The sequence below is a fragment of the Ornithorhynchus anatinus genome, chromosome 14 (genome assembly GCF_004115215.2).
Source record: "Ornithorhynchus anatinus isolate Pmale09 chromosome 14, mOrnAna1.pri.v4, whole genome shotgun sequence".
NCBI classification, from domain to species: domain Eukaryota; kingdom Metazoa; phylum Chordata; class Mammalia; order Monotremata; family Ornithorhynchidae; genus Ornithorhynchus; species Ornithorhynchus anatinus.
In genome coordinates this window covers 35,000,952-35,022,740 of record NC_041741.1, presented here as the reverse complement: position 1 = coordinate 35,022,740, position 21,789 = coordinate 35,000,952, and the positions used below count along the sequence as shown (strand labels likewise).

The following is a 21,789-nucleotide window of genomic DNA, read 5'->3' as shown; positions in this document are numbered from 1 at the left end:
GTGGGGGGATATAAGGATAATAATAACTGTGGTATTTGTTAGGCACTTTCCACTATACCCCAACCATTGTACTAAGTACTGGGGTAATTGGGTCCCACATGGGGCTCACAGTTTGAGTAGGAGGGAAACTAGCTATTGAATCCCCATTTTGCAGAAGAGGGAACTGAGGCACAAAGAAGTGAAGTGACTTGTCTAAAGTCACACAGCAGACAAGTGGCAGAACCGGGATTAGAACCCAGGTTCCCCGACTCCCAGGCCTAAGCTCTTTCCACTAGGCAGTGCTCCTTCTGAGGAGATTAGAAATTAGAAATTAAGCAAATAATATGGAATGCTTTGTGAATATGGGTTTCATCCTTACACAGGGGGCATACTAATCTTCTCTGTATCATTTCTCCTGAATCTTGTCATCCTACCAGCTATCTAAAGTACATATGAGTATTTTTCTATGCCTGCTGAATGAAGTTGGGCAAGTCATTTAACTTTTCTCTGCCTCTTTTTCCTCATCTGTAAAATGGGGATTCAATACCTGTTCTTCCTCCTATTTAGATTGTGAGCCCCAAGTGGGACAGAGACTGTGTCTGATAAGCCCCTAATAAATAACATAATCATCAACATCATCATCATCATATTTATTTATTAAATTTTTCTTTAATTTCTATCAGGATTTTTACTCTTGTTTCATCTATAGGTAATCAATTTACATCTGGGTGTATCTCTGATTAGATTGTAAACTACTTGAGAGCAGAGATTATTTTTGCTCCCATTATATTTCCCTAATGCAATGTTCTGCACATAAGGGATGCCCAATAAATGCTTATGATAATGAAGATGATTAATCAATCAGTGGTATTTGTTGAATGCTTAGTGTGTGCAGAGCACTCTACTAAAGGCTTACATTCTCCCCTACAAGGACCTTACAGTTTGAAGGGGGAGACCGACATTAAAATCAAATATAGGTATGTACATAATAAGTGCTGCAGGGCCAGCCAAGGGTGGGGTGAATATCAAGTGCTTAAAGCGTACAGATTCAAGTGCATAGGCAATGCAGAAATAAGAGCGTGGTAGGGGAAATGAGGATTTAGCCTGGAAAGGCCTCATGGAGGAGTTGTGATTTTAATAAGGCTTTGAAGGTGGGGAGAATGGTAGTTTGTCATATACGAAAGGGTACAGGAGTTCCAGGCCAGAGGGAGGATGTGGGCAAAGGGTCCTTGGCACGAACGGGTATTGAATCCTCATTTTTAAATGATTTAAATGAGTTAAATGATTTGTCCAAGGTCACACAGCAGGGAAGATGAGGAATCTGAATTAGAACGCAGGTCCTTTGACTCATTCAATCGTATTTATTGAGCTCTTACTATGGGCTGAGCACTGTCCCAGGCCAATGCTCTTTCCATTAGACAGCACTGCTCCTCTTCAAAGACACTCCTCTTTCTTGGTGTCGCCCTGACTGCTGATCATTTTCACATCTATTGATGGTGGTGTTTCCCTGTCTCATTCCTGGATGTTTCACCATCACCTCCAGCTTATCATGACGGCAACAACTTTAATTAGAGTTTCAATTAACTTCAAAGGGATACATCTCCTAAAAGAATTGGTATGGTTTGCATTACACGACTCCTTGGAGAACAGGACGCTGAGGGTCTTTGGTTTAAAACCTGAGCCTGAGCCTACTCGTATGTGTCATGGGGACTAGACTGTGAGCCCGTTGTTGGGCAGGGATGATCTCTCTCTGCTACCAAATTGTTGAGAAGCAGCGTGGCTCGGTGGAAAGAGCACGGGCTTTGGAGTCAGGGCTCATGAGTTCGAATCCCAGCTCTGCCACTTGTCGGCTGGGTGACTGTGGGCAAGTCACTTAACTTCTCTGTGTCTCAGTTCCCTCATCTGTAAAATGGGGATTAAGACTGTGAGCCCCACGTGGGACAACCTGATTCCCCTATGTCTACCCCAGCGCTTAGAACAGTGCTCGGCACATAGTAAGCGCTTAACTAATACCAACATTATTATTATTATTATTATTCATCACTAGACTGTCAGCCCATTGTTGGGCAGGGATGGTCTCTCTCTGCTGCCGAATTGTACATCACTAAACTGTGAGCCCATTGTTGGGCAGGGATGGTCTCTCTCTTTTCCAAATTGTACATTCCAAGTGCTTGGTACGGTGCTCTGCACACCATAAGCGTTCAATAAATACGCTTGAAGGAATGAATAGAAGGAAAAGCTTACACGTGGTTTACACATTTCTGGTCATTTTGTTGCTTTTATGTTGCGAATTAATGCTGTGACACCCTACTTCTGAGCTACTTACTGGGACACCTGCTGCTAAGTGGCAGGTGTCTCTGACAAATAGCTCCACAGGAGCCATTAGGAGAATCCATTCCCCGGTCATTTTTTTAATCCGAAAAGCTCCTCTATTAGCTATAGACATGTCCTAGCACATTCCAGGGGCAGCGTGGATTCTCCTCGAGGGGCTTTCACCCTTTTCACCGCTCTGCCACTTATCAGCTGTGTGACCGTGGGCAAGTCACTTAACTTCTCTGTGCCTCAGTGACCTCATCTGTAAAATGGGGATGAAGACTGTGAGCCTCACATGGGACAACCTGATGATCCTGGATCTCCCCCAGCGCTTAGAACAGTGCTCTGCACATAGTAGGCGCTTAACAAATACCAACATTATTAACTTCTCTGTGCCTCAGTGACCTCATCTGTAGAATGGGGATGAAGACTGTGAGCCTCACGTGGGACAACCTGATGACCCTGTATCTACCCCAGCGCTTCGAACAGTGCTCTGCACATAGTAGGCGCTTAACAAATACCAACATTATTATTATTAACTTCTCTGGGCCTCAGTGACCTCATCTGTAAAATGGGGATTAACTGTGAGCCTCATGTGGGACCACCTGATGACCCTGTCTCTCCCCCAGCGCTTAGAACAGTGCTCTGCACAGAGTAAGCACTTAACAAATACCAATATTATTAACTTCTCTGTGCCTCAGTGACCTCATCTGTAAAATAGGGATGAAGACTGTGAGCCTCACGTGGGACCACCTGATGACCCTGTCTCTCCCCCAGCGCTTAGAACAGTGCTCTGCACAGAGTAAGCGCTTAACAAATACCAACATTATTATTAACTTCTCTGGGCCTCAGTTCCCTCATCTGTAAAATGGGGATGAAGCCTGGGAGCCTCCCATGGGACCACCTGATGACCCTGGATCTCCCCCAGCGCTTAGAACAGTGCTCCGCACGTAGTAAGCGCTTGACAAATACCAACATTATTATTATTTTCCGAGGGCGTCTGAGGAGCCCCATAAAAGTGGGCCTGGAGGCTCCTTGCTCGGCCCTGCCGGGAGGGGGCGCGCGAGGCGGGGGGGGGGGCGCGAGGCGGCGGGGGCGCGAGGCGGGGGGGGGACGCGAGGCAGGGGGCACGAGGCAGGGGGGGCGCGCGAGGCGGGGCTCGGGCGTGACGTCACGCGGTGACGTCGGCGGCCGCCTTCGCGGGACGGGGAGAGGGAGCTGGCAAGATGGCGGCCCCGGCGGGCGCGGGTGAGTGCGCCGTGAGGCGAGGCGAGGCGAAACGAGGCGGCCGGCGGGGGGGGACGGGACGCCCTCCCTCGACGCCCCCCGGTCCCCGTCCACCCCGCCCGCAACCGGGAGGCGGCAGAGCTTGGGCAGGACCGGACAGGGAGGCCGCCCGGGCTGTGGCGGGGGAGGGAGGCCAGCTCCGGGCCCCGAAGGCTCCCTCCTCCTCGTCCTCCCTCTGGCCCGCAGTGCCCTCCCTCCTCACCCCCCGACAAACTCATTCTCTTCCAAGCTCACCTCCTCCAGGAGGCCTGCCCAGACTGAGCTTCCCCTTTTCCCTCTGCTCCCCCTGCTGCTCCCCCTCAGCACCGTGCTCATTTGTCTGTCTTGATTTTGTTCATGAGGCGTCCATCCCCTTGATTCTATTTATCGTGATGAAGTTGTCTTGTTGTGGTCCGTCTGTCTCCCCCCGCCCCCCATCAGACTAGGAGCCCGTCACTTCATTCAATCGTATTTATTGAGCGCTTACTGTGTGCAGAGCACTGTGCTAAGCGCTTGGAATGGACAAATCGGTCACAGATAAGAGACAGTCCCTGCCCTTTGATGGTCTATCAGTTGCCCAATTGTCCAATAGTATTTATTGAGCGCTTACTATGTGCACAGCACTGTACTAAGCGCTTGGAATGGACCAATCGGGAACAGATAAGAGACAGTCCCTGCCCTTTGATGCTCTCTATCTGTTACCCAATTGTCCATTCATTCATGCAGTCGTATTTATTGAGCGCTTACTATGTGCAGAGCACTGTACTAAGCGCTTGGAATGGACAAATCGGTCACAGAAAGAGACAGTCCCTGCCCTTTGATGGTCTCTATCTGTTGCCCAATTGCCCATTCATTCAGTCGTATTTATTGAGCGCTTACTATGTGCAGAGCACTGTACTAAGCGCTTGGAATGGACAGTTGGGCAACAGAGACTGTTCCTGCCCATTGACGGGCTTACAGTCCAAGCGCGCGTAGTCCAGTGCTCTGCACATAGTAAGCGCCCCATAAATACTATTGAATGCATGAATATTGATCTTTATTGATGGCATTGATCATTGACTAATTGGTTTTGTGTCTGTCTCCCCATCTAGACCGTGAGCCCGTGGTTGGGCAGGGATGGTCTCTCCCTGTCGCCCAAGTGCTCGTTCCAAGCGCTTAGTCCAGTGCTCTGCACCTAGGAAGCGCTCAATAAATGCGATTGAACGGATGAATAAATAAAGAGGCGGAGGGCTTTGCGGGCAGGCCCACGAGGGGAAGCAGCGTGGCTCAGTGGAAAAGAGCCTGGGCTTGGGAGTCAGAGGTCATGAGTTCGATTCCCGGCTCTGCCACTTGTCAGCTGTGTGACTGTGGGCAAGTCACTTAACTTCTCTGTGCCTCAGTTCCCTCATCTGTAAAATGGGGATTAACTGTGAGCCTCACGTGGGACAACCTGATGACCCTGTATCTCCCCCAGCGCTTAGAACAGTGCTCGGCACATAGTAAGCGCTTAACAAATACCAACATTATTATTATTATTATCTCTCTGCCTCCAAGTGCCCGGGCAGCACTTAGTGGGGAAGAGCAGCGTCTGTTGTGGGTGTGAGTGTGTGTGCCAGGGCGTCGGGCCCCGGGGGAAGAAGGGACAAGCACCTCGACCGCTTTTAACGGTCGAGGAGTCTTCGGTTGAGGATGCTCCAAAACGGCGGGGGACAATTCAGAGGGGGCTTTGCGGGGCCGAGTTTCATTCGGTAGTATTTATTGAGCGCTTACTATGTGCAGAGCACCGTGCTAAGCGCTTGGAATGGACAAATCGGCAACAGAGACAGTCCCTGCCCTTTGACGGGCTTACAGTCTAATCGGGGGAGACAGACAAAAACAATAGCAATAAATAGAATCAAGGGGATGAACATCTCATTAAGTTGAACGCCATCCCCTGCCCTGCTCGGGCCCCTTGCACCTGCCGCCTCGCATCCCTCTCCTCCTCACCCCCCTTTTCACCGAAAACAACCAACGGCGACTGGGCCCGAAAATGCCCCTCTCACCCACGCTCATTATTATACCGTTACTATCGTTATTTCTTAAGCGCCCACTCTGTCCCAAGCACTGTTACTGATCGTGCGTATAAACGCCCGTCTTTAAGTCGTGGCCCTTTAAAAATCAAAGTTGTGAAATTCTAAGGGTTTGTGTTGGTTTTTTTTTAAAAAACCAACACAAACCGGCGTGGTGTTGATTTGCCGGCTGCCTCTCTTTCGAACTTGTGAAAAAAGGAAAGCGAAACACGGGGGTCTTGGGTGTTTAAAGAGCAGCGGCGTTTGTCTCCGTTAACCAGAAAAGCGTCGGTAGTTGCCCTTCCTATTTTTAAAGAAGCTTCTTCGCGGCTATCACAGTTAATCCAGATTCTCGGGGAGTTGTTTTTTAACGTGGGTGAAAGAGTTGGGAAAGAAGCGGGCGTGTGTGGCCCTGGAGCCTTTGCCCTTGAATTCTTTGTTAGGGGCCAGTGGGGTAGAGCCAGAGGGGGAAAGGTTTGAAAACCTTAGAGATGGCTTCAGAGACCGCTTTTGGTGCAAAAGGATGTAGGCGGAGAGTAGTTGGATGTGAACTGAAATCCAGGCCGATCTGAGAAATCCAGGCCGATCTGAAGTAGAGAAGAGTCGGGCAAGTTCGGAGTGGAGGCTTATGTTAGAAAAGTCTGGTGGGATGCTTTGCAAATCACACCACACTGCTTTGTATCTTGGGTCCCAGAAAATCTTAGCGTTAATGGAGCAACCCAAAGGATTGAGTGGGGTAGAGGATTCTGTATTTAGAGGGCTTTTTAAGATCAAATTTAACTTTTAGCCCTTGGTTAGTTGCGATTTTTGTACCACTTCAGAGTATAATTTGTCTGATTTCCACTTGGTGGGTAGTGATGCAATTGTTTATGTGTACACATAAAATCAAAATTAGCCCATAAGTGTCCAGAATTTAAAGAAAAACAACACAATTGCTGAAGTAAAATCTGCTTCACTTTGCAGTTTGGGTCAGAGATCAAGCTTTTTACGATTTCTAGAAAATAAACCAGTAAGTTTATGGTTCTGCAGGGTCTCTAAAATGGCAGCTGTTCTTTCCAAATATTTACATATTCAGAAGAAAATTTCAAAACCACTAATTCTTGCTCTATAATCATGATATAGTTGGGTTTTTGCATTGATTTTGTTCCAGGAAAAAGCAGCATTTAGACTCTTATTCTTGAGGTCATCAAAAGCAAGCCTTTTCTAGTAAATCACAAGCTGAAACTTTAGGCTTTGTCAATGTGTATTTATATACATTGTCCCAGAAATGACCAAAAAACCCCACAGTAATCTTTTTGTTGTGTTTATCTGGATTGTAAGCAGTGCTCAAATATATTTTGATACTAGCATGATTACTAATAATTACATCATAATGCCTTATTCCTGATGGTTTTTAACTCAGTATACATAGTGATGCATAGGCTATGTAACAGTCCCTAAGAAATTGTTTAAAATGTAATTCACGTCCATAACTGGTGTTTTAATTTCCATTTGTTTCCTAGGTGTATGCCTTTTGCCAGTCCTCATTCAGAAGACATGAATGTGATTATATTAGTACTTCTGTGAAATGACAGGCTCCACCATTTCATTGACTTTGGCATTAGTGTAGGCCACACCTGTGTTGGCTTGGGTACCCCAACTCTTTTTGGTATTCATTCAGTCATATTTATTAAGTGCTTACTCTGTGCAGAGCACTGCAATAAGCACTTGAGAAAGTGTAATACAGCAATAAGCAGAGATAGTCCCTGTCCACAATGAGCGCACAGACATCAATACAGGTAAATAAAATTACAGATATATGCACAAGTGCAGTGGGGGTGATGGGGAGAGCAAAGGTAGCAAGTCAGGTAATGCAGAAGGGAGTGGGAGATGAGGAATAGTGGGGTTCAGTCTGGGAAGGCCTCTTGGAGGAGGTATGCTGTCTTTGAAGCGGGGGAGAGTACTCATGTGTCAGATATGAAAAGGGAGCGCGTTCCAGACCAGAGGCAAGACGTGGGTCCATCCACGGGGAGACAGGTGAGATGGAGGCACTGAGAAAGTTAGCACTAGAGGAGCAAAGTATGCAGGCTGGGTTGTAGGAGAGGAGGTGGAGTAGGAGGGGGCGAGGTGATGGAGTGCTTTAAAGCCAAGGGTAAGGAGTTTTTGTTTGCTACGGAGGTGGTTAGGAAACCACTGGAGATTTTTGAGGAGTGGGTGACATGTCCTGAACATTTTTGTAGAAAAATGATCCAGTCAGCAGAAGGAAGCGTGGAATGTTATCAACAGTAGGTCTAGAAAGTTATCATCCTAACCAAGCCTAAAGGAATCAGACTTGTCCATTGATTAATCTACTCTCCTGAAAGAGTGGGGAAGAATCTGGAACTAGGGTATTGGTGAGTGCAGTAGATATTGGAAGGGAATTCTGAGAGAGTAGAAGCTGGAGGAAAGAGGGATGGTGATATATTTTAAATATAAAAATGGCAAGGGATGTCTTGCAATTTGTAGATGAGAAAAAGCATCAGAAAACTTCTGAATTATTTGAACCACTAAACCAGCCACATACAGAATTGTGATGACCCATGCAGGAAAGTTATCTTGCGTTGACCCAACCCACCAATATCAACCTCTCCTATTTCCCATATCATGAGATTAAGTGAACCCCCCAGCGTTTAGTTGTGGCAAACACATACTTTAGTTCACAGGCATGCTGTTGTTGAGTTCAACTGACACTACTAATTGTAAATTTTGTATGTGTGTTAGCAAGCTGAAAAGAATGATTCATGACCCACACAGTTCTTTCCACATGTAAAGTTTGTCTTTTGTGTTGGTGCCTTTGCTATTCATTGTCCAGTCATTTTTGATTTGCTTCGTAGTATAGTATTACCATCATCATCGTAGCTTCTATCTTCAAGACCCATTCCATTCCTGATTAATTTACACCATTCAGACTCTCTGCTGGTGTTGCCTCTCAGTAGTTTACTCCCGTACCCTTAAATGGGTTCTAAGAAAAATTGTGGTGGTAGAATATCCAATGAAGTAATTTCCCTAAGGAAATAACGTAAAGTTCATTTGGAAGTATTGTAAAGTTCGTTAGTGTTCCCAAGATAAAAAACAAAACAAAACTACTTTAGATCAGTGATAAAACACATGGTTTCTTCATCAAAAGCAGTGGAAATATGCTCCAATATTATTTTGAATTATATTGTATATATGTAAATACTTTTCAAAGTATTCTTCCTTCTTAACAAAATACCACCTTGTGCTAAAGGACTAAAGAGCTGTCATCCAATACTAAATTAAATTGAGCTTCAATCTCTAATCAAGTAGGTCAAAATATTTCTGAAGTTGAGGGCATAGGAGGTGTTTAAATGGAGGTAAAGTTTTCAGGGCAGTGTAAAAGAACTCTGCCTCCTCTCCCTCAAATATGTTTCCTCATGAAAATATGAAATGATTAAAGTCCGATTTACCCTTTTTGGCTTGATTCCGGATTTATAAGATGTGCTTTGATTCCTTTAGGACTGTGTTTGGGCTCATTTGCATGGCTGGACTGAACCATTTGCTTTTCCTGACAAATAGATGAAAATCCAAGAGAGTGGATCTATAAGGTAGAGGTCAATATATATTGAGGTGGTTACATTAGTCTCAAGCACTCTCCCAGAGTACCCAGATGCTTTTAAAAAATGCTTCCACCATATTTCAGATGAGAAACCTGATGGCAGTAGGTACACCAGCACTAAACCTTGTTTAAATGCTAGTACAGTAGGAAAATAAATCTAATAATTATGGTATTTAAAGGCTTACTATATGGCAAGTGCTGGAGTAGATGCAAGTTACTCAGGTTGGACACAGTCCCTGGCCACAAGAGGCTCATAGCCTCTGTAGGAGAGAGTCCAGCTATTGAATCCCCATTTTACAGATGTAGAAAGTGAGGCACAGAGAAATTAAAGTGATTTGCCCTAAATTACAGGATGCAAGTCACAGAGATGGGATTAAAACCCAGGTCTTCTAACTCTCAGGTCTGTGCTCTTTCCACTAGGTTTTACTGCCACTTTAAAAGTAAGAGAGTGCAATTGCAACTTCAGTAGGTAATTTTTTAGTGGAGAGAGGGGAAAAGAATATTCAATCCCCTCCTAGGTTGAGGAAGGTATGAATAAAAAGAGCAACACCTTTAAAGGAAGATGCTAGCAGAGAAGGGGAAAGAATAAGTGCCTTGAGGCCAGGGATCTTATCTACAAACTGCATTTTACTCTTTGAAGTGATTAGTGCCCTACTCTGCACAAAGTAAGAACTCAATAAATACCATTGATTGAGCCAATCTAATGGAAATATCCAAGGACTAGGAGACAAAGTATGTGCTTGTGTCTGACCTGATTATTTTGTATCCACTGCAACACATAATACAGTGCTGGCACACTATACTTATTGTTAAGCACAATATGCAGTCATGTAGTATTATTCATTGAGCTGTCTCTATTGAGCGCTTACTGTTTGCAGAGCACTGTACTAAGTGCTTGGGAAAGTACAGTGCAGCGATAAGCACATTCCCTGCCCACAACTAGCTTCCAGTCCAGAGGGGAGTCATGGTGCCAAATGATCACTTGGAAAAAGACAAGGACTAGCAGGGGGGTGTTCACTGAAGAGGGAAGAGGGAGCAAGTTGTGGGGCCAATTATGCTTGGCAGAGGAAGGATAAGGCAAGAGTACTGCAAAATGAAGCGAAAATTACTAACCTTCATGCGGCGAGGGCAAGACTCTACCTTTTTTACCATATTTTAAGAATGGAATAGTTATTCTCATTCTTGCCAGGGTTATGCAGTCTGTTCAGTGGGGGAGAAGTTTCCAAAATCAAAGAAAGATCCAACTACGTATGGGTTTTAATGGGGGAAATCACCTCCATATTGTGTAAAATAGCCTACAGGCTTCGATTTTGAGGTACTTAGATAAATCTGTTGGGATGTTACAGTAGTTTACTTGAAAAGATGAGTTTTATACCATCAAATTAAAGGCAACGTACGCCTGCTTTAGTTTTCAGTACTTATCCTAATAGGCAATCCAAGTGTTTATAGTGATAAAAAGCACTACATTTTTATTTAAAAGTATTCTAGTCATTAAGTGTCTTGTTTGCCAATGTGAACTCTCTCCTTTCCTAAAGTAGTCTGCTTTAAAAATAATAAAATATCACTGAAGTTACTCAGCTTTCTGTTATATACTCTCTTCTGCTGTAATGTGTATGTTCACTTCATGCTTTGTTTAGTACTGGGTTAGGGAATTTGAAGAAGTTCTTCCAACACTGCGGGGAGATACAGCTTGTGCATCAGCAAGCAGCATTAAGCTCTTGAGTTCAGTGCAAATTTTCCTTAACCCTGGTGTTCTGCAAGGACACAATTTGCACATTATAGGAAAATTAAGTGACAAAGTGCACTTTATTCTTGCAAGCATGAAATTTAACTTTTTTGCTTAGTTTGGTTCACCCTTTACAGTTGAAGGTTGTAGAGGTGGAGGGCTGATTATTTGATAGTGTCTTTGTATGTGTGTATGTGTGTTCATCCTGGTCTGGTGAAATCCCAGGTTTATAAAAGGGAATTTAAGATAGTTTTTTCTATCATTACTTAGCTATGCTTAGTTGTTGGATAACAGTGATCTCTTGTTATCGATCATTGGTATTTGTGGATCTGTTGAGGGCACTGTTCTAAATGCTGGGGAGAGTAGAAAATAATCCCTGCCCATAAGGAGTTTGCAGTGTAGAGTGGGAGACAGACATTAGCAGAAATTTCAGATAAATAGAAAAGGCAGACTCTAAGAATATGCACATGTGTCCCGAGGGACTGGGGGTAGGGTGAATATCAACCAGTCAATTGAAGTTACTGAGTGCTTATTATGTGCAGAGCACTGTAATAATTCTTGGGACAGTACAGTTCAACAAAGTTGGCAGACACATTCCCTACCCACGACGACCTGACAGTCTAATGGGGGAGACAGACATTAATGTAAATAAATAATTTGTAATATATAATTTAAAAGGGGTACAGAGTATAGTTGACTCAGAGGAAAGGGCAGGTTGGAGAAATAAGGGCTTAGGTGGGGAAGGCCTCTTGGAGAAAATGTGATTTTAGGAGAGCTTCAAAAGTGGGACAGTGGTCGTGTGCCGGACATTAAGGGAAGGAGAGAGTTCCAGGCCAGAGGGAGGACATGGGCAAGGGGTCAGTGCCAGAAAATAGGGTCCAGGTTCAGAGAATAGGACAGCCTTAAAGAAGTGTGCAGGTTGGGTTGTAGTAGAAGATGAGTAAGAGGAGAGCTGATTGTGTGTCGTAAAGTCGACTTTGTTGTTTATGTGCACTTGGCAAAATGTAGCCTATTCTTTTAAGTTATGAATATGGAAATTGGAATAAACTATTATAGCACATTGACAGCATGCATTGGGAAGTGCTTTTGTTGCCCACCAAGGCTCAGACCGCTCAGGCCCATCTGCATTCCTTTTGTCCATCATCTAGGTTTCCTGCTGACTCTGAGGAGGCAAGAGGCTAGGAGCCAGGGGGACAGCAGACACATCACTGCAGTGCTGGTCAAATTGTGGACTTTGGCTGATGGGCCATGAGCACCTGTGGGCCTCTCTTAGGCATCTGGGATTTCAGAAGCTCGCTTCATATTGAAACTGGCAAGTTTCACATTAAATTCAAGTCGCTTCAAAATAAACAAGGGCTTTAAAATGCATTCTGCAAAAATTGTGTTGACCCCGCCTTTTTCTTTTGGAAGGCATTCTGGAAATTGGAATAAGCAGTGCATTTTATAATCATCTTAGGTTGCAAGGAAAAAATGTAAAATATGCATTATGTTTAATTTTATTGTGGGTTCTGGGGATTACAAAGAAGCACACCTAATAGTCCCATTTTTCAGCACTTGGCTGTATCTACCGTAGGCCTGAAGAGCAAAGAAAGAAGGGAAAATAGAAAGAGGAGAGGGTGACTAGCTTTTTGTGGGAGAGTGTGATGTGGCTTTTCTTTTCTTTTTCTGTTTTTCTTCACAAAGATTGCTTTCTCCTTCCGGCATTGGCTTAATCTCTATCTGCTTGGGTTATCTTAACTACATGCTGTGTCATATTCAACCTTGAAGGACTTCTATATCCCACTGGATAGTAATGCTAGCAGGTTTCTCTTTTGTGGAAAATTTGTGAGGTGACAAAATTTAGCTCTTTCTAGGTGAAAGGTTTTGTGCTGCTATGTTGAGATGTTTAAAACCACTCTGCTTCTTATCTCTGCCTTTGCCCTTTCTCCCCTACTTCATTATGGGCAGGGAATGGGTCTACCAACTCGGTTGTATTATTCTCTCCAAAGTACTTAGTACAGTGCACAATAAATATGATCTACTGATTAGTTGCACGGGGGAAGCCTCCAGTGTAACAGGGAATAGGAGTCCAGGGCCTGGTAGTTAGTTTTCTTGTGCTGCTGCTTGCAGGTCATTCAAGGAGCAACAAAGAGTGGGTCCATTTACCCAGACTGAAAGTCTTCAGCATGGCCAAAGCTCTGCTTAGGGACTGGGACATCCAAGTTGGTCTAGCTCCCACTGGGAATGGGAGGTTCCCAGTGCTTCACTTTCAGAGAGTCTGCCACTTAATATGCGTGAAATATTTCACACACGGGTGGATGGGATGTCCTCATGGGCTGCTGGAACTAGAAGTCCTTGACAGCTGGACAGGTGCAAATGAAACATCTGTGCCTGTCAGCTCTCCAGCTAGTTTTCCATGATCTGGCTGTCAGCCCTATCAAGAATAATAATAGTAATTATGGTATTTGTTAGGCATTTATGAAGTTTCCAGGCACTGTACTATACCTTGGGGTGGATACAAACAGATTGGGTTGGACAGTCCCTGTCCCACATGGGACTTACCTTCTTAATCCCCATTTTACAGATAAGGGAACCGAGGCCCAGAGAAGTGAAGCGACTTGCCCAAGGTCACACAGCAGACAAGCGGCAGAGCTGGGATTAGAACACATGACCTTCCGACTCCCAGGCCCGGGCTCTATCTACTACGCCAAGGATGTGGAGGTGGTCCTGAAGAGATTGTAAACAAAACCCACATCCATTTGAGATTTTTTTTTTAATCCCAATTAACCCCTGAGCTAGGTATCCAAGAGCTGTCCGAAATATAGGGAGGATTCTAAGGCAGTTGGCAGCGAGTAAGGACCTATCTTAGCCCTCTCACGGATGTGCCATGGCACACATGCCGTGGCCATATGTCATGGTAAATGGCAAACGGAGGGCCTTGAGGGAGAGATCGAAATGGTCTAAATGGGAGTACTAAAAATGGTGGGAGTTATTTGGTTGTGAATACTGGCTACCCCTACACTGGACAGGATTTATATGCAGTTCTCTATGGAATAGTACTGAACTAGTGCAAGAGCACTAGAACAAGAGCAAGCAGCGTGGCTCAGTGGAAAGAGCACGGGCTTTGGAGTCAGAGGTCATGAGTTTGAATCCCAGCTCTGCCACTTCTCAGCTGTGTGACTGTGGGCAAGTCACTTAACTTCTCTGTGCCTCAGTTACCTCATCTGTAAAATGGGGATTAAGACTGTGAGCCCCACGTGGGACGACCTGATTCCCCTGTGTCTACCCCAGCGCTTAGAACAGTGCTCTGCACATAGTAAGCGCTTAACAAATACCAACATTATTATAGTGCTTAAAGGTTTAGTAGTTTTAAGATGATCACAAGCTTGTCCTGACTTTACAGTTTTGTTAGAGTTTGGAAAATGTTTCCTTTTTCACTGTTCAACTATTATTTTTTCCTCAGTACTTCGATCAGTCAATGGTATTTACTGAGTGCAAAGCCTAGAAACTTAAGTGCTTGGCAAAGCCCGTGAGCCCTATACACAAGGAGTAGTGTGGCCTAGTGGAAGTCAGAGGACCTGGGTTCTAATCCCTGCTAAGCCACTTGCCTGCTGTGTGACCTTGGACAAGTCATTTTCTTTGTGCCTCAATTCCCTCATCTGCAAAATGTTCATCTCCCTCCTACTTAGACTCTGAGCCCCATCTGGAACCTTATTATCTTGTATCTATCCCAGCACTTAGGACAGTGCTTGAAACATAGTAAGTGCTTAACAAAAACCACAACAAAGAGGCTGTGTGGTGAAGTGAAAAGAGCATGGGTCTGCCAATCAGAAGACTTGGGTTCTAGTCCCAACTGTGCCATGGTCAAGACACGGTCTCCATGAGCCTCTGCTTCTTCATAAGTAAAGTTTGTATACCTGCCTTTCCCTATCTCACAGGGCCGCTTTGAAGTCAAAAATGAGATGTGAAAGTTCTTTGGAAAATAAAAGCACTATGTATAATTCAAGGTGGCATTCATTATTACAGTCTAATGGGGGAAGACTTTGTGATGGTTACCTTTGTTGCCAGCCATCTTAATTTTTAGGAGGTAGTATCTAAAATCTTTAATTCTTTTTCTCTGTAATCCTAACTTCCCCTCCATAATGCAGTACTCATTGATATAAAATCAAATTTGCTAGTATTTTCAGTTTGCACAAACTTCCCTTAATAACAAATTTCATTTCTACCCCTCTGTGTGACAAAGTATTTGTCTTTTTTTCCTGTAGATCTGGTTCTCCCTAGCCTGCTCTTTCATCTTTGACTTTTGATTGTAGCTTCCTACCCTGTCCCCCTGAAGTCTCTTTCTGCCTCTCCCCCTGACAAATAAAAGTTTCTATGTTATTAAAGGTTTTCATAACAATTGTATTTGAGTGTTTTCTGTGCACAGAGGACTATGCTAAGTGCTGGGGAGAGTACAATAGAATTCATAGACATGATCCCTGCCCTCAAAGAGTTTACAGAGAAGACACACTAAGATATCCTAAAGGTAAAAGGTAGCAATAGATTATGAAGATATGAACAAGAGTGTCATGGGCGGGGAGGTGGTGAGAGTATTCCTAGTGCTTCCCAACAGAGTCCTATTGAGTAGAACAGATGAACTGTTATGAACTGGGAACAGACAACCTGACGAGAAATTTGCATGTTAATCTCATGCAGCTGGCTATGGTATGACATTTAATGTGCTCTCAGAAATTGTTGGTAGAGCAGATGAAGAGTATAAAGTTGGGAAAGGGGAACTATCAGAGAAATAATCAGAAATAAGGCACAGGCACATTTGTATTATGCTTTAATATAATTGTTTTTATGAAAAATGGTCAAAACATTTCATAAAAATAAAGAAAACTTCATCTGTTCTTAGTAGAAACCTTGATGAAAGCTATGCCTCAAACTCACTAAAGGTGGCTGTGAGGTGGTGCTGGTAGGTTAGGTCTGGCTTTTGGAAACTTCGAAAACAACTTTATGGGAACCAAGAGTGTTTTTATTCCTTGTTGCAGACCTTGCTCCTAAATCAACAGCTGTTGCTCTTTAGGTGCAGCTAGGAATGAGTGCCTTTTACCCTCTGTCTTTAGTCCAACGGTTGTAATGCTTTCCTTCTCAGTTTTATGTCAGTGTTGGGAATAGTCTCCACTGGATTCCATGAGTGACATCATTTGATGACTTTGGAGCTCGCTTTATTCCTAAGCAGTTTTCATTTCTCTCTCCCTCTCCCTCCTTCTCTTTCTCTCTCTGTATTATTATTGCACTTATATGAAGATGACACATTTTTAATAATAATAATAATGTTGGTATTTGTTAAGCGCTTACTATGTGCCGAGCACTGTTCTAAGCGCTGGGGTAGACATAGGGGAATCAGGTTGTCCCACGTGGGGCTCACAGTCTTAATCTCCATTTTACAGATGAGGGAACTGAGGCACAGAGAAGTTAAGTGACTTGCCCACAGTCACACAGCTGACAAGTGGCAGAGCTGGGATTCGAACTCATGAACCCTGACTCCAAAGCCCGCGCTCTTTCCACTGAGCCACGCTGCTTCTCCGGTTAAGTCCTTTGGGCAAGTCACTTAACTTCTCTATGCCTCAGTTACCTCATCTGTAAAATGGGGATTAAAACTGTGAGTCCCCATGGGACAGCCTGATCACCTTGTATCCTCCCAGGGCTTAGAACAGCGCTTTGCACATAGTAAGCGCTTAACAAATACCACCATTATTATTATTATTATTATGAGAGTGGGTGATTATGAAAAGACAAATTTGTGCACCTTTATTCCATCCTACACTATGTATGGAAGAAAGATGAGCTGGACTACAGGCCTAGTATCTGGATCATTTTCCTCTTTGCTTGCTGGAGCTTCATGGTCCATTCCTGATTCATGATGGCCAACCTCTACCTCCTACCGCACCTTCGTGCATCTTTGTACCCCATCAAAGTAGAAGAGGGCTAGGCCTCCTAAAATGCTGCGCTGATTGGTTACAGGAGCGCTTAGCGCTCTGGCCTTGGCTGGGAAGAAAAATTGCTCAATCAGTCGTATTTATTGGGCACTGACTGTGCAGAGCACTGTACTAAATCCTTGGGAGAATGCAGTATAATAGAATTAGCAGAGACATTCCATGCCCATAATAAGTCTACAGTCTAGAGGGGGAGACAGACATTAGTATGAATAAATAAATTTAAATAACCTTAAAGGTTACAGAAGTGCAGGGCTCCTGCTGCTTCTGCCTTTCCTATCTCCGTCACCTCTGGGTAGCCTACTTTTTTCAGATCCAGGGGAAAATGGAGAAGGGAGAGGCATCATATTGAAACGTCACTACCCCAGGGTATGTTGTAAATTTTGCCCCCAGTCTTGAATTATTCTGTGGATTATTCCTAATTCTGAGAAGAAAGCAATTTTGCTTAAAGCTTCTGAAGTGCTCTGTAGCGTGATCAAGAGTGTAAGTGAACAGGAACAGAGTGGAATTCAGTTCTGGTAAAGCAAAATTGCCAGAATAGCCATTCCAGCCAGGAAATCATTTTGCCACATTGGCCTGCTGTGTGCCACTGCTCCAGCCCTGACCTGTCTTGTTCACAGTCCCCATCACCATCCCCCTTACCCCCCTGCTCCCTTTAAAGGGATTTTTTTTTTTATTTTCAGCCCCAGGCTCTCAAAGAATGAAAAATAAACACAAGAAACACAAAATTTTTATGTCGGGGTTATTCCAGCTGCAACTCTGGGACATGTTTTTGGTTGGATGCTCTTCACTTCGTGAGGCTTGGCCACCCCCGTTTTGGAGTTTAGTTACTTCTTGTAATTATACTTGGAAGCTACTTCACAACAGTAATATAACTTTTTTAAAAAATTATTTGGCTAAGTCAGAGCAGATGGGCGGTCACCTGCTCACTAAGCATTCTGCAGGTTAAGATTAGCCCCAAATGGGGCAGATGGAAGCAGTTGAAAAATATATAATTAGTTAATACCATGAGATGATCAAGAAATTTTGTAATCTTCTGCTACTCACTGGCTGTTGCATTAAAAAACAGGTGTGCATTAGAGAGGAAAAAAGCAGTTTGTAGAATTGCACTTTTAAACTCGAAAAACAACCAATCGTCGTACAGATGAAAGCTTATGTATTCACCTCTTTCATTTGTGTTTTCAGAGCCGAGCGTTATGGAGGGGAAACTCACTTGGATTATGTTTCTCAGCTGGACTGCATAAATATTAACAATGGATAAGTGCAAACATGTTGGGCGACTGCGGCTTGCCCAGGACCATTCCATACTCAACCCTCAAAAGTGGCATTGTGTGGACTGTAATACTACAGAGTCGGTATGGGCCTGCCTCAGCTGTTCCCACGTGGCTTGTGGAAGGTACATCGAAGAGCATGCACTGAAGCACTTTCAGGAGAGCAGTCATCCCGTTGCATTGGAGGTGAACGAGCTGTACGTGTTCTGTTACCTCTGCGACGACTATGTTCTGAATGATAATGCAACCGGAGACCTGAAATTGTTGCGAAGTACGCTGAGTGCAATCAAGAGTCAAAATTATGACTGCACCACTCGCAGTGGAAGGATTTTGCGGTCTATGGGGGCAAGCGATGACTCTTACCTTTCCCATGGCGGTGCCCAAGCTCTGCTTCGCAACGAAGATCAAATGTTTACTGCTCTGTGGCATAGGAGGCGTACTTTAATGGGCAAAGTGTTTCGATTTTGGTTTGAACAAACTCCCATTGGGAGAAAGATACTGGAAGAAGAAAGGCTGCAGGAAGAAGCAGAAGCCAAAAGGGAGGAAGTTAGAAAAAGACGGCAGGAGCTGAAGCGGCAGTTGAAAGCAGAAATGGAGCGATTGCCTCCGAGGAAGAGCTCTCGTTTGCAGTGCCAAGCCACATCAGCCTTCGAGAATGCAGCGTCACCTCACGCCCCAGCCTCACCGGCAAAACAAAATGAACTATCTACCTCAGATGAAATAAGGCCCAAAAAGATAGGCGAGTCGCCAATTAAACGAAGGCCGACGGTGACTCCCGGTGTAACCGGATTGAGAAACTTGGGCAATACCTGCTACATGAATTCCGTTCTGCAAGTTTTGAGTCACTTGCTGATTTTTCGGCAGTGCTTTCTAAAGCTCGATCTGAACCAGACCCAAGAGTTGCTGGCTACAGCTGCTAGTGGGAAAACGAGATCCTCTTGTAAACACCCGTCCGTCTCAGATTCAGTGATTCCAATGCAGGAGAACCCAGAGAAAGTGACAGGCTCCCCGCTCTCCAGGCGTCCAAGTTTATCTTCGGGCTTGAGTGGCGGGGCATCAAAAAGTAGAAACATGGAACTTATTCAGCCCAGGGAGCCCAGTTCGAAGTACATTTCACTTTGTCATGAACTGCATACTCTCTTCCAAGTTATGTGGTCCGGAAAGTGGGCACTGGTGTCTCCTTTTGCTATGCTCCACTCGGTGTGGAGACTGATACCAGCCTTTCGCGGCTACGCCCAACAGGACGCTCAGGAATTCCTTTGTGAACTTTTAGATAAAGTACAGCATGAATTGGAAGCAACTGGTACCAGGTACCCTGCTCTTATTCCAAGTTCTCAAAGGAAACTTATAAAACGAGTTCTGAATGTGGTCAATACCATTTTTCACGGACAGCTTCTCAGTCAGGTATGAATTCTTTTGGTTTTGAGTCTTTTGCTTTTTAGGGGAATGCCTTGATTCAGTGTGTTGTAAGCCAGTCTTGAAAGAGGGACTGGGGTACCTACCCTCTTTGCATCTGGGATTTTAAGTTAAAGTACATTCTGCAAGAGTTTAGGACCCGTAAAGATGAGCTGTAAAACATTAACCGAGCAAAGATTCAGACTGTAGCAGCATTTTCTGTGCTGATATGGTCATTAAAACACCGTGACCTTAATCTTTCAGCTTGGACTAGAAGCTCTCCTATCGCCTCATTTGCAGTTTGGAGCTGCACTCCCTTGCTGGCTTAGTTCCAGACAGGTATTGAAAGCTTAAGCTTCCTACCACATGTCAGCACAGAGGCATTTTAGATCCTAGTGCAGGGGTAGGCATCCTGTGGACGCTCAGGAATGAATGAATGAATATTTTTATTGTTTTTGACCTGTTGGTATGGGCTATGGGAGAAAGGAAGCGAGGGTGTGCTGAGGTCATCTTAACTCCTTTGCAGGGAGAGTCTGGAAATGTCTGGTCTGTTTCTTTGTTGAAAAAATGCCAGTTAATTTTTAGAGATTTAATTTTAAGGTGCCATATCACCTGACTTAGACATGCCTCAGTTTTTTTTGTGGCTCCTGCTCTGCCTCCCACCCTCTGGCAGTGGGGGATCCCTCAAGGTTTAGTAATGGATCTCCTTTTCTCTATCTATATTCACTCTTTGGAACTCATTGGCCTCCATGGCTTCATCTCTATGAAGATGACTTCCAAATCTACATCTCCAGTCCAGACCACTCACCTTTTCTGCAGTCTTGCATTTCCTCCTGCCTACAGGACATCTATACCTAGTTGTCCCAGGACATCTCAAACTGAACCCCTTGTCTTCCCACCCAGACCCCGTCCGCCCCGTCTTTGCCATCGCCATAGACAATAACGTTGTCCTCCCTATCTCACAAGCCCATAACCTCGACTCATATCTCATCCACCCACATATTCACTCTGTCACCAAATCCTGTCACTTCTACCTTCACAACATTGCTATAATCTGCCCTTTCCTCTCCATCCAAATTGCTACCGCATTTAACCCTATACCACTTCGACTCCTGAATCAGCCTCCTGACTTCCTGGATTCTTGCCTCTCCCCACCCCAGTCCATACTTTCCTCTGCTGCACGGATCACGAATTAAGCCTCTGAGCCCAAAGTGGGACAACCTGATTAGCTTGTATCTACCCCAGTGCTTAGAACAGTTCTTGGCAAATAGTAAGCGCTTAATAAATGCCATAATAATAATAATTCAATAGACCAGGTAGACATGAGGCCATAAACCAGGAGCAAACAAAGCCCCCTAAGGCTGAGAAGCCTAGGTCTCAGTTCTTACAAGACCCTTAAGGAAATGTTGGCTGCTTGTAAGGCTGAAGGACAGATAAGGCATAGTGAAAATGTGAGTTTGTAGGCCTGAAAGATGTTGCTCACATCTTGGGACCCTGGAGTTCTCATGGTTCCGTGCTTCAGCCCCAGAAGAATTCAACCATCTGCAGCAGACCTTCCAAACTCGTAGCATGTTGAGGAGGTCACCAGCCAGGCTACCCGTCTGACTTCTGAGATGAGGCTGAGCTATGTGTTGTTATGGTATTTTTGAAGCACTTACAATATGCCAAGCACTGTACTAAGTGCTGGGGTAGATACAAGATAATCAGGTTAAACAAAGTCCATGTCCCAAGTGGGTCTCACAGTCTTAGCCCCCATTTTACAGATGAGGTAACTGAGGCACAGTGAAATGACTTACCCAAGGTCACACAGCAGGGAAGCAGTGGAGCTGGGATTAGAACCCAGGTTCATTCATTCAGTCATATTTATTGAGCGCTTACGGTGTGCAGAGCACTGTACTAAGCGCTTGAAATGTACAATTCGGCAACAGATAGAAACAATCCCTGCCCAACAATGGGCTCACAGTCTAAAAGGGGTAGAACAGGCAACAGAACAAAACAAGTAGTCAGGCTTCAGTATATCAAGATAAGTAGAATTGTAGATATCTACACATCATTAATAAACTAGAGTAATAAATAATATATACAAATAATAAATAAAGGTCCTCTCACTCCTAGGCCTTTGCTCGTTCCACTTGGTCATGAGCCTAAAATCCTGCTGCTCCTTTCATGTTTGTTGGTTTCTGTCTTTGTGGTATTTTGGTTTGCCTTTCCTTAGGTGTTTGTTGCTAATACTTCCCCTCCCTCCCCCTCTCCAGCC

At 44.5% G+C, this 21,789-nt stretch overlaps 1 protein-coding gene and 1 non-coding gene across 3 annotated transcripts in view; one reads left to right on the top strand and one right to left on the bottom strand.

The window, feature by feature from the left end:
* Positions 1-317: 317 nt before the first annotated feature.
* Positions 318-419, bottom strand: LOC114816822. The gene has a single exon (XR_003764628.1). It is a non-coding gene; the product is annotated as a U6 spliceosomal RNA (small nuclear RNA).
* Positions 420-3,486: 3,067 nt separating this feature from the next.
* USP44 (ubiquitin specific peptidase 44) overlaps positions 3,487-21,789 on the top strand; it is a 29,857-nt gene continuing 11,554 nt past the window's right edge. Inside the window, exons 1-2 of one of the 2 annotated variants that reach the window (XM_029078740.1) lie at positions 3,487-3,540; positions 18,052-19,541. In XM_029078740.1, the coding sequence (XP_028934573.1) occupies positions 18,120-19,541 (1,422 nt within the window). In that variant the 5' untranslated portion in view covers positions 3,487-3,540; positions 18,052-18,119. Of the gene's footprint in view, positions 3,541-7,329; positions 7,364-18,051; positions 19,542-21,789 lie in introns of those variants that run through there. The other variant, XM_029078741.1, reaches the window with a different exon arrangement.